The 13,691-nt window shown below is 44.9% G+C and overlaps 1 protein-coding gene across 1 annotated transcript; it reads right to left on the minus strand.

Moving 5' to 3' along the window:
- Positions 1-5,051: 5,051 nt before the first annotated feature.
- On the minus strand, positions 5,052-8,507 carry LOC123395423 (zinc finger BED domain-containing protein RICESLEEPER 2-like). Its single transcript, XM_045090421.1, has 4 exons — positions 8,365-8,507; positions 5,617-7,688; positions 5,471-5,537; positions 5,052-5,388 (listed from the first exon to the last, which is right to left on the minus strand). The coding sequence occupies exon 2, from the start codon at positions 7,684-7,686 to the stop codon at positions 5,710-5,712; it is 1,977 nt and encodes a 658-aa protein (XP_044946356.1). The 5' UTR covers positions 7,687-7,688; positions 8,365-8,507; the 3' UTR covers positions 5,052-5,388; positions 5,471-5,537; positions 5,617-5,709.
- Positions 8,508-13,691: the final 5,184 nt, after the last annotated feature.

Raw genomic sequence — 13,691 nt, forward strand, 5'->3', positions numbered from 1 at the left:
CTCATACATCCAATATATCACATCACGTCATTGGCCATATCATATCACAAGCATACCCCGCAAAAACAAGTTAGACGTCATCTAATTTGTTGTTGCATGTTTTACGTGGCTGCTATGGGCATCTAGTATGATCGCATCTTACTTACGCAAAAACCACAATGGAGATGTGCAAATTGCTATTTAACCTCTCCAAGGACCGTCTCAATAAAAATCAATTCAACTAAAGTTGAAGAAACAGGCACCCGCCAGTCATCTTTATGCAACGAGGTTGCGTGTCAATCGATGAAACCAGTCTCTCGTAAGCGTAGGAGTTATGTCGGTCCGGACCGCTTCAATCCAGCAATACCGCTGAATCGAGAAAAGACTAAGGAGGGCAGCAAATCGAACATCACCGTCCACAAAACCTTTTGTGTTCTACTCGAGATAACATCTACGCATGAACCTAGCTCATGATGCCACTGTTGGGGAACGTTGCATGGGAAACAAAAAATTTCCTACGCACACAAAAACCTATCATGGTGATGTCCATCTACCAGTAGAGATTAGATCTACGTACCCTTGTAGATCGCACAACAGGAAGCGTTAATAAAACACGGTTGATGTAGTGAAACGTCTTCACGTCCCTCGAACCATCCCACGAACCGTCCCGCGATCCGTCCCACGATCCTTTCCGATCTAGTGCCGAACAGACGACACCTCCGCGTTCAGCACACGTACAACACGACGATGATCTCGGCCTTCTTGATCCAGCAAGCAAGACAGAGAAGTAGATGAGTTCTCCGGCAGCGTGATGGCGTGCCGGTGGTGGTGATGATCTACTCCTGCAGGGCTACGCCCGAGCTCCGCAGAAATCCGATATAGAGGTAGAACTATGTGGTATAGGGTTGAGTTGCACGTGGCAAAAGTTGTCTCAAATCAGCCGTAAAAGACCACTATATATAGAAGGGAGGAGGAGGAGGCTTGCCTTGAGGGCCAAACCCTCAAGGGGTGCGTCAGCCAGGGAGGAGGTGGACTCCCACCCCAATTCGGTTTGGGGGAAGGAGTCCACTCCTTCCTTCCCACCTCCCCTTTTTCCTTTTTCCTTTTCTTTTCTTTTGGTATTTCTTTATGTGGCGCCATGGGCCCCTTGGGCTGACTCCACCAGCCCACTAACGACTTGTGGCACCACCCTAGTGTCTTGGGATCACTCCCGGGTGGGTGGGCCCCTCCCGGTGAACTCCCAGAACCCATTCGTCACTCCCGGTACAGTGCCGGAATTGCCCGAAACTTTCTGGTGACCAAATTAAACCATCCTATATATCAATCTTCGTTTCTGGACCGTTCCGGAAACCCTCGTGACGTCCGTGATCTCATCCTCCAATAGCGGGACCTGGATGCCCATATTGGATCCTACATATTCTCCGAAGATCTTATCGGTTTAACCTTAGTGTCAAGGATTCATATAATCTCGTATGTCATTCCCTTTGTCCTTCGGTATGTTACTTGCCTGAGATTCGATCGTCGGTATCCGCATACCTATTTCAATCTCGTTACCGGAAAGTCTCTTTGCTCGTTATGTAATACAAGATCCCGTGACTTACACTTAGTCACATTGCTTGCAAGGCTTGTTTGTGATGTTGTATTACCGAGTGGGCCCCGAGATACCTCTCCGTCACATGGAGTGACAAATCCCAGTCTTGATCCATACTAACTCAACGGACACCTTCGGAGATACTTGTAGAGCACCTTTATAGTCACCCAGTTACGTTGCGACGTTTGATGCACACAAGGTATTCCTCCGGTGCCAGTGAGTTATATGATCTCATGGTCATAGGAATAAATACTTGACACGCAGAAAACAATAGCAATAAAACGACACGATCAATATGCTACGTTCATAGTTTGGGTCTTGTCCATCACATGATTCTCCTAATGATGTGATCCCATTATCAAGTGACAACACTTGTCAATGGTTAGAAAACCTTGATCAACTTTGATCAATGAGCTAGTCAACTAGAGTCTTACTAGGGACAGTGTTTTGTCTATGTATCCACACATGTATTTCAGTTTCCAATCAATACAATTATAGCATGGATAATAAACGATTATCACGAACAAAGAAATATAATAATAACTAATTTATTATTGCCTCTAGGGCATATTTCCAACACACCGTGCATCAAAATTTTCATTGTTGTTTTCATCTTGTCTTCCAATGATATTAAAATCCCCCCAACAATAATTGGTAGTGTTTCATCTCCACAAATTCTTACTAGATCGGCATGAAAATCAGATTTGAGCTCCGGTTGCGACACCCCTTATACGACCACTAGAGCCCATCTAAAACCATCAAGTTTCGACCTCACATGAAATTTGACCGAAAACTCGCCATACACCACATTCATCACCTCTAAAGTTTCACACTTAACCCCGGGTAGGATCCCACCCGATCTACCCCTTGGTGGTAAGCAGTGCCAATCAAAATCCACCCCTCCTGATTGAGTATTTAGAAATTGCGGTGTGAAATTATCCTTGCCCGTTTCTTGTAATGCCATAAAGTCAAGCTTATATTCTAGTGATACCTCTCTAAGGAACCTTCTTTTAGCCAAGTCCGCTAGACCTTTGTTATTCCAAAAGATTCCTTTCATATTTCATCATGATTTTTTTCTTTTGTTTCACTCTTGCACTTCTCCTAACTGTTGATTCAGGATAAACCTTCATTTTCCAAGATCTCTTTGGTTTCTCCTGAATTATTTCAGTTTTACTATGTACAGTAATTAGTAATTACCTGTGGATGACAACCGTCAATCAAAGGGGCCATATACTCCTCTAATCACGTGTCATCTACATCCTCTTCAACTCTCTCTAAGTGCAATAAATTCTCACATTGATTACGTAATTCTGTGCCTCCTAAATTATTAATGTATGATTCATTCATTGGTTTCACCGCAACTAAGTTTTGAATAAACTCTATGGCTCTGTCTGCTTCTAAGTCTAAAATATCATTAATTGACTTTGCTGCTTGTTTGCTAGAGGTACCCAAAGAAATACCTATGACGCTAGCATTATGAATGATCTCTACATCTGAGAAGTGAAGAATAGAAGCAGTAGTATTGACCGACATACCTGTCTTTGCCTCGACGTCTCGAAACTTTGCGGCCCTCATAGAACGCCCTAGCATAATGCCATCCGGGTCTGGCTGCTCCTGGATGCGGTGACTGAAGCGTCGATCAGTGGACGTAGGATCAGGTATCCCTGACCACATACCCGCACACATCATCTAATCCGGTGGCCTCACCAAGCTGCCCGACGACGCGCCGTGATCACCAACCGGTCTGGCAAACCCCTAACGCCCACCGCATGCGCACCCTCCAGAATCCGCCGTCGCCCTCTTCCGTGGTCCCAACTTCAAGAGAGCTCCAAACATTGAACTTGCCATGCCAAGTTGCAATCGACGCCACCACGATGTCAGACAACGCCACCATCATATGCGTGTCCATCGACCACCGGTCCTACCACCTGGACTCGCAGCCATGAACTTCATAGCGGTGAACCGCTCTATAGGCAAACAATAGACACCCAACAATGGTCGGTAAACCGACAATCTGTACAACCATTTGCTTAGTAGGCATTCATTTTTCACTTCTAAGTTTGCAATTTCCAAACCTCCTTGGTCCTTCGATGTACAAATAATACTTCATCTAGCGCGTCTATATTTTCTTTTGGTCTCGTTACTTTGCCAAAAGAAGCGAGATAGATAGAAATCAGTCTATGTTCCGGCATGCTGTACATGATGAACGAAAAGGAAGCGTACTAGTGTACCACTACGAAATGAAATGCCGTTTGTTTGTTTGTTTGTTTGTTATACCATGCACGGCACGTCGCTTGCAAAAATCACCAGGTGCCCATGTGTTTCGGCAACCTGCTGCTGGAATCAAACCGTACCACCAGCCTGATGGCGACGACGCTGCATTGATCAACTGCTGCACGATCGAGGCTCCAGATGAACTCAAGCCCGTTCTGAATTTTCAGGAACGTCGCGCCGTGTCAGGTGCCGGGGCCGGGCACATGCGTCTCCAGTGTCCCACAGCGTAAAAAACTCGGCAGCCGAGGACAAGAGCAGCACTGTTTAGTTTAGGAGCGGGTGCTTATCTGCTGCTATAGTGCTATGCTAAAGGAGTATAACTAAGCACGGCCAGTGACAGTCGGCCAGTCCACTGACCACTTGGACTATGGACTGGCCGCAATGCCAAATATGCGATTGCCGTCGCCACTTGCGAGCCAGAGCCAGGACAGGCGCCGCCCAACCCCAACGATGCCCGCCAGTCGGGCTCCAGCGGGGCTCCCGTCGGGCAGACGCCATCGCCGCACGTGTGGCTCCGCGCATCGGCGCTGCTGCTCCGGCCGCCCACCGCTCGTGATCAGGGCCTCGCCTGCTGTCCCGCACGCCGCACAAGGGTCAGTCGGTCAGTCAGGGGTCAGTCTCCCTGCGTTTGGAACAACTGAAACTGAAGCTCCAAGTGAGCCCAGCCAATAAACTACTGCCGCTGGTTGTACTGAGATCCGGATCCACTGGCCGTGGTGCAGCAGGGCCAGTGATCGCGCTTAGTTTTAGCCCGGGAGGCGCCAATCCCAGGCTCTGGAAATAGTATTCTCCGGACATGTTTATCTACGAGATCATCAGGACATTTTGTCTAACCGAGCCGCGACGCGCGAAGATGTCTGTTATCCAGCTGGTAAACTTGTGATGTGTGTCTGGTCCCTTGGGATGTTCCAGATCCAGATCTTACAGTTGCATGCGTCGGGTGGGGGGATTAATTGATGATCTAGCTAGAGTTTTCTTTTGTTGTTGTTGTTGTTGTTTGCGATGAGATGATATAGCTAGAGCTGTGATCCCGTGCACCCTGGATCATGATTAAGTGGAGTGGCGAAAGCCTGATTAGCTGCGGCGTGCGTTGCCGAAAAAGGTCGAGGTGGTGGTGGATCATTGTTGAGGGAAAAGCCTCCGCTTTTTTGACCAACAAATCAATGGAACCCGTGCCAGAAATTGCGAAAAAAGGGTAATAGGAATGTGCTGCAAGTACTAGAGGATACGTAGTATATATGGCTGGGCATATGGACATCATCATCAGGTATCATTGGATGAGATGCTGACAAAGTATCTGAAAACTAGAAGTGGGAATTACTGACAGGCTCCCCGGTCCACGACACATATACATACGTACAAAGGGCACCATTACGCCACCACCATCATCAGTAACTAAATGTCTAAGACTGCTCATAATCATAGCTGCTAACTGAGCACAGCATGCATTCCGTAAAGGCCGTCTGAAGAAATGTCGCCCTTCGCACATTTCTCGTCGTTGAATTCGGCGTCTCCTTCCAAAAAGATTAAAAAAAAAAAAGATCCTGCATCAGAAAGGTAACTGTTGAGCCATAGCTTACTAGCTCAGAACAGAATTGCCATGTGTAAATTTGAAAAGGGTCTTACATGGAAGATTAAGAAGGCCCAAGTACTCAGTCGAAAAGATCACTGGTTGAGTCCTTGCTTGCAGAACCTAGGGTTACACAGAGTAAGATTAAAAATACGAGAATGTGACAGGATATCGATGAGAAAGGCAAGAGAGTAGAACGTACGGTTAGGTCCGAGCCAATCTTCGGTACACACAAGCTGCTCAACCCATTGCTTATGATCTGACTCGCAAATTGCAAGTCCGGCAGTCGTTGTTGCTACCTCGTAATCGCTTCTGGATGGTATGCCAATATATCACGTGCCATTCGAGCAACTGTAGGATAGGTCAGGTTATGTTCCTTCCACCATTGAAGAACACTCGTCTGGCCTCTACAGTAATAAGTTGGCTCATGGAAGTACTGGTCAAGTTCTGTCATTGGTCGCCCTCTACTACATTTGTCTCCATAATGGCCACAACATGCCAATGGCATATCATCTTCATTCACAGCAGCTTCCTTGCTAGTTTTAGACCCAGAAGTGCAGCTAGGATCTTCCACCTGACCAGAATATTCATAGAAGAGATTGAGCAATGTATCATGCACATCGTTGACATAACTCTTAGACTTGATGTGTTCCAGACCGTCAGAAGGATCCATGACTATCTGCATACATAAATGTAAGCAGCAGAGTTTCCAGTGTTTCTGGAACTTCTGCTGCATCTTCTTTAGCATATTGGAAAATGATCCATCCTGATGGCCCTCAAGTCCATGGCGCAAATCACGCTTCACATCCTCGATACTGTTAAATAAGTGGACTGGACCGCGAAAATGCTGAATCGTGTCCATGTGCTGATGAAACTCTTCCAAGGTCTCACACATCTTACTCGCCTCGCCCCAGTCTTCCTGAGATGGTGCGTATTGGTAGTTGGGATACCGCACTGCAGTACAAGAGTTAGGACCCATCATAGATTTAGAACAGTTTGCAGATTTCTCCATGATTTTTTCAAATTCATCCAGCCCCACCTGAATAACCTGATCAAGTAAATGAGTTCCATAACGCACCACAAACAAGCTCTGGTTTGCACAGGTTGAGTTCTCTTTCATGAGCTGTGCTTTGATACTTGAAGCCACTGAATCATCAATAAATGCATCATCCAGTATAATGCTAAAAACTTTTCCACAAAGACCCCAATCTCGGATAGCCAGCAATATGGCATCACCCAGTTCTTCTGCAATGCAAATAGTATCATCCATGGCATGAAATGTGATGATCTTTTGCTGCCTCTCCCATTCATCGTCAATGTAATGAACACTCAAGCACAAGAATGCTGAGAGTGGATCATAGTGCCAAACATGAACACTCAAGCATACCCGACTGCAAAAGGCTGCAAACTTCTCCTTTAGCTTGGCCTTTTCATTGTCGAACAAATCCAAAAATGCAGATATCAAGTCAGCATAGGATGGCATCTTTGCCATGGGATTCAAGAAATCCACAGACTTCCTGAGTCCTCCATGGTCCATCATCGATGGCAGGTAACCGTGCAAGGACAATTTCCTAACAAGCTCACCATGGGATCCATCCTGACCAACATCCTGATTCTTCTGTTTCGTGGCTGTAGGAATGCCCTTCTGTTCAGGCAATGCAAGTTCCTCATGGGACTGATTCTTTACATTCTTGTCGATGGGATTGTCGGGGAAGGCATCATTCTCCTGCTCAGTTGTACCTAGTTTGTCATGAGACCCATTTTGATCAACTTGTTGACTCTTTGTTTTCGTGTCGGTGGGAACATCAGGCAAGGCAAGATCATTCTGCTCAGGCGATCCAAGTTCCTCGTGAGACCCATTCTGACTACTCTCCTTGCTCCTGTCATTGCAAAGCAAAACAAGATCCTTCTTCTCAGGCCTTGCATCTGATGTGCCCACGCATTTCTTCTGGCTAGTGGGAAAGAACGATAGCTTCTTCTGTGTCGGATCAGAGCCAGCTGACATAAGCTTGCGTTGCATTGGCCTCTTCTGGGCCCGGGGGGCGCACATGGCTTGGTGCTTAAGCAGGTTGCTAGTGCCACTTGAGCTGTTGCTATTGAAGACCTGGTGGCAATGCATGCACTCAGCCTTTGCGACCTTCCCGCCAACGAAGATGGGTGTGAAGTCTTCCCACGCCTTCGATCGAAGCCTTTTCGGGTTTGCGCGGGAGAGGCCGCCACTGTTGTACTCTGGTGCCACCATGTTGTTGGCACTGTCAACTTCCTGATCCATGCCTAGGCATACAAAAAGGTAGGACCAGTAAAAACTTGGCCATTTGACAGAAAAAATTGCATGTTGATATTTCAGCATTTCCTTACATAGTTGAACAAGTTCTCTGTGGAACTTTAAGTAAACAAATTAGCAAATGATCGATTCGTATAAAAATGGATCGAGAGACCGAGTTTGGACTTAGATGAGTAACAGTTGGAATAATAATGGAAGCGCAACAGAAAGTACCGATACCATTCAAGCTGATCTTATGGACTTCCGTTGCTGCTTCTAATTAATGGTTCTGGTGCCATTCAAACTACATAGATTACAGATTAATAGCTGCCTTTTCTAATTCATATGGGGGGTATGGAGATGGCGCCATTCAAACTACATAGATTACAGATTGATAGCTACATTTTCTAAATCATATGGGGTGTATGGGAGATGGTAGCATTCACCAATCCCCCCACTCCCACCCTTGTTCCCTGCCGAGCCTTATGCTAGAACCACATTGTTGGTCCATACGTACGCAGGTAGGGAGATGCAACTTTATCCGTCGCAAGTTGTCCAACCAGATCTGACGCACATATCAAACGTACAGGAAATGGCAAAATCTACCGAGAAAACCAGCCATGGGTGGCAGGCTGACGGCATTATCTACAGAGAAGAAACGGGGCAAGAATTCCAGAAGGTGCATACCGATGGCCCGGAGGCGGCAGGTCAGAGTAGGAGCTGGACTACGATCGCTGCCGTGTTTCTTCTGCGCCCTCGGCTCGGGGAGGATGAGACGAAGAGGGGATTGAGATATTTTTTTTTTTTTGCTGTTGCCTTCCTCTTTTACCTCGGCGGCGGAAGAAAGGGAGAAGTGAAAAAGGAGAGAGCCTTTCGCGCCGCTTTTTCGCGCGCAATCGCTGCGCCTCCTGCCTGCCTTATGGGCTACTGGGCTTAATGTGTAGTCAGCCCATATACCTGGAAGGCGGGAAGTTGCGGCGTAATGAGTGGATTCGTTGGCAGTTCCTGTTCGGCGGTTTAGGCGTCCGTTACACTTCTTTTGGCAATCGTGCGGCTGAAGCGCAAAATGACTAGTGGTACCGATTCGTGGTATCTTCATACAGTTAACTCTCTCTGTGCCGGCCAAATGTATGTTCTGTTTATATTCTGTAAAAGTGTTTAAAAAAGGTGTGATGCTGCTGGAGTCGACGTCACGATCATTTCCTGCACCGTCGAGGACAGTAACCACTACGCAATGTCGCCATCGAACAACTAGTGATTTATAAAAAAAAAATCTTATTTTTTTCTCTTTAGTCACGGGAATCCTTCAATTTTGGGAAGCTTTCAGAAGCATCCCAAACCCGTTTTATGGTCATTTCACGGGGCGTTTTTATTTGCTTTTATAAATGCATGTTTCTAAAATTGATAATTTTTATTATTTGTGTTTCTAAAAAAATTGATGTAGTTTCTTCAAATTTGATGAATTTTTTTTCAAATTTGTTGAACTTTAATTCAAATTTAATGAATGTTTTTATTTTTGATGATTTTTTATCAAATTTGATGATTTCTTTTCAAAAATTATGTTTTTAAATGGTATGAACTTTTTTCAAATCCAATGACTCTTTTAAAATCCGATGAACTTTTTTTTTCAAATTTCTGACCTTTTTTCAAATTTTATCAAAGTAGGAAAGAGTTCATCAAAATTTTAAAAAGGTTCATAAAATAAGGAAGAAGAAACAGAAAACAAAAAGCGAAAAATGGAAAATGGAAAAAAAAGAAAAAGGTAAAAAAGTGACAACAAAATAAGGGAAAACATGTAACCTATCAGATCCACTTAAGTGATGGAGTGGTTAGCGCAGTGTACAATGATACATGAGGTTGCTGGTTCAATTCTCTACACATGTCATTTTGTCCCCCTTATTTTTCTTTTGGGCGCACCATCGTTTTGGGCCGGCCCAAGAACGCAACAGTGTGGGCGTCAGAATCCCTAGTTGGCGCCAAAGACACTGACTAGGAGCTTCCGGATTTGCTTCTAACTGCACACAGCTTCGCTTGATCGGGTTTGCCGTTTGTGCCTTGATGCTCGGGCTAGTGACTTAGCTGGAGAGTGAATAGGATGGTCCATGAATCACCCTCTACATTGGCCCGATACGTTTTGGACCGGCCCAAGAACGCAAAAGTGTGGGCGTCAGAACTCCTAATTGGTGCCAAAGACACTGACTAGGAGCTCCCAGATTTGCTTCTAACTGCAAACAACTTCACCTGATCAGGTTTGACATTTGTGCATTGATGCTCAGCGAGTGACTTAGCTGGACAATGGACATGATGGTCCATATATCACCCTCTACATTGGCCCGATACGTTTTGGGTCGGCCCAAGAAAGCGAAAGTGTGGGCGTGAGAACCCCTAGTTGGCGCCAAAGACACTAACTAGGAGCTCCCGGATTTGCTTCTAACTACACACAACTTCGCTTGATCAGGTTTGCCATTTGTGCCTTGATGCTCGGCCGAGTGACTTAGCTGGAGAGTGGACAAGATGGTCCATGAATCACCTTCTACATTGACCCGATACGTTTTGGGCTGGCCCAAGAATGTGACAGCGTGGGCGTCAGAACCCCTAGTTGGCGCCAAAGACGTTGACTAGGAGCTCCCGAATTTGCTTCTAACTGCACACGGCTTCGCTTGATCAGGCTTGCCATTTGTGCCTTGATGCTCGGTCGAGTGACTTAGCTGGAGAGTGGACATGATGGTCCATGAACCACCCTCTACATTAGCCCGATACATTTTGGGCCGGCCCAAGAAGGCGACAGTGTGGGCACCAGAACCCCTAGTTGGCGCCAAAGACACTAACTAGGAGGTTCCGAGTTTATTTCTAACTGCACACGGCTTCGCTTGATCAGGTTCGCCATTTGTGCCTTGATGCTCAGCCGAGTGACTTAGCTGGAGAGTGGACATGATGGTCCATGAATCACCCTCTACATTGGCCCGGTACTTAACTATATTTGTAAAGAAGGCATGTCATAGCGCATGTTCAAGGCATAAGCCCAAAAGTAGGATTGCACGATCTGATAGTTAGCTCCCTCGTTCTTTTCTACATTCTAGGTGTATACTTTCCTCAAGAAAAAACCGTTAATATGCTTTAAACAATATCATTTCTCGTGAAAGTTTTCTTATACACTAGAGGATAGACTTGATGACTTGAAGTCTTCAACCGATCACACTGCAATGGCGAACCCTAGCATCCGACGAGGTAAAAAATGGAGATACATTGGACTAGGAAGGCATAGGGTGGAGGAGTGCGTCGGTGAAGCGGTGGGTAGTAACGCGTGCACAGGGTAGACCGAGCCGCGGAAGCAAGAACTCCGCCAACTTTACATCTTTCCAATTTAAAGGATGATTTCCATTTTCAATTCAGAGTATGATTTTTTGCCTTCAAGGTTTAATAGTGAGTGCAAATCAAAACTCAAAATTGATAAATGGAGCTAGCAGACTAATGATGGTTATGAGTTCACTCAAACTGACAATTGATAAATCAAACCATTTTATTGTAGAGTTGTTGCAAAATTAAACTTAGCATACAATCTTTTGATAAACTCGTAGTATTCAGTGGCAGAGTTAGACGATGGGTCTATTTGGTTTCTTCATGTGCTCGCCGTGCCAATATTGGTGAGCAAATAATTGGCGGAGGATTCTACTGTCTGCAACTCATAAAAAAATTGGCTAAGAAACCGGGTGAAGCTGTTGGGGGCTGGGGTGAAACCAAAAATTGGTCGAGATCTTAAATAAGGTAAAAAGACAAATCATCTATCTAAGCCCCTCATTTTTTCATAAATTGGTTTAAAGGTGGGGGTGGGGTGGGGGGTGGGGCATTGCCCTCCTCATCTTAATACATAGCTCTGCCTCGGCTAGTATGTTGGTATGTTGTATTTGTGATATAAAATATATTTTTATATCAATTGGATCATCCTGACCAAAAATCATGGCACGGGGGCATACACAAGACGGATGCATTTTTGTTGGAGACGGACTTCGTGAAGCCAGATGCTTTCTTCGAGGCAATGCTGGAGAGACAACTGGACCTCGCACACCTCAAGATGGAGAGCGGCGACGATGACCTTGTGGACGCCCTCTTGGGAATTTGCGGCAAGTGGAACGGCTTCACAAGGGATCACGTCAAGGTCGTCCTCCTTAACGCGTTCCTCGGCGGCCTCGACACCAGCTACCTAACCGTCCTGTGGATGATGTTCGAGCTGGTCTGGATGCCACAGGCACTGAAGAAAGATCAAGATAAGATCAGGGCCACGGTAGCCGCCGGCAGCGAACGGCGAGTGCAGCCGTCAAACCTTTCAAAGATTACCTATCTAAACATGATAGTCATGGAGGCCCTATAATGTGTGGAGATCGGCGGCTATAACGTGCCTTCCCTTAACACATAGCTCAACCTCGGCTAGTATGTTGGTATGTTGTATTGTCTCCCTCATCTTAACACATAGCTCTGTCTCGGCTAGTACATTGGTATGTTGTACTTATGATGTAAAATATATAATATTTATATCAATTGGTAGTCCTAACCAAAAATCCTGGTTACGCCGTTCGGCACGACCCTTTATGTATCCTAATGAACATTATCAAGCAATAAAGCTTAGCCTTTCCCCCTAAAAATGGCATGGAATTTTATTTGTGTAGGGAGGATCCGAAACTAGAGATCACTCCAAACATAATGAAACTTTCATCGAAGCCCCTGAAATCACTACCACCGCCAAAACAACCTGCCGATCTAACCTTGCCGATGACAGTTTGCACACAAACTTCGATCTAAAAAGACTGCAAACGAGTTTTAATTTCATAAATTAGGATTTCATTTATTCCAAATAAACATTTTATTTTGTAACTAAATATTTTTAGTATAAATGTGAAATCTACGACGTTATGCATGCATTAAATATATGTTTACCAAGTATTAAAACCGTTGTGGAGCAGTGAAATCGGTCTGTTAGCCAATAATGGTGATTAAAGGGAACCGAGATACACATGCACGCACAAAATTGATAGACTTGAAACATTTTGGGAACAAAAGCTCATGGCATTGCTCACAATCTCATTGCTTCACTTGCAAGCAGTGTAAATGAATTTCTAGTGACATTTCTTTGTTTGGCCATGCATCTGTTTCTTAGTGACGCCTTGTTGAGACAACCCTAACAAAAATATTAGTTGATTTTGTATTATTATATTGTTGTTAAAAGAAAAGAAACCAATGAATTTCACAAAATTGGAAGCAGTTCCTAAGGATCATGCTTTTGAAAGCCCCGTATGAAGAATTTACAAACAGAAACTTTAGAAAGACGGAAAAGAGGATTCTAATTGTGGAAGTGGCATAAATCATATTAGCAGCATGCTGAAAGGCTGAGTGCATCACATTGTTCAGAAGTCTGAACCTTTTGAACCGACAAATCAAGCTGGTCCAGGTGAAAAGTAATTCTTTCACGCAAGGTACTAAAAGAAATATAAGTGAACATCTGCACATAACTTTCAAGAATATCTGAAGGTACAAGTAGGAATTAGTGACAGACTCCTCACTAAACACAAATACAAAAGCCTCACCACGCCTCACTATTACTGAGAAACTACTGTTAACTACATTTTGACAAATCAACTTAGCATGCTGCCTCCAAAACAGTTAAAAAAGAGAAGCCTCTGTTTGCGCAATATCTAGTATTAGAATCCTGCATTAGGTAGGTAGCTAATGAGCGGTCACTCGCGGTTCAAATATTCTGCATTAGAAAGGATGGGATCAAAGTGGGTGAACGAGGAAGCAAAGCAGCTTACATGGAACATCCTGACAGTTGAAATATTCACCTGGAAACATCACTCGCTCGAGGAACCTATGGTAACATGAGAACTACGGTTAGCACAAGACAGCTGTAATGGGATACAAATGAGAAAACCAAGAGTATAGACCATACCATACCATCTGATCCGAGCCAGTCCTGAACACACACAACCTCTTCACGCCACAGGCTGCTAGACTCACAAATT

This window comes from Hordeum vulgare, chromosome 5H (genome assembly GCF_904849725.1).
Source record: "Hordeum vulgare subsp. vulgare chromosome 5H, MorexV3_pseudomolecules_assembly, whole genome shotgun sequence".
Taxonomy (NCBI): domain Eukaryota; kingdom Viridiplantae; phylum Streptophyta; class Magnoliopsida; order Poales; family Poaceae; genus Hordeum; species Hordeum vulgare.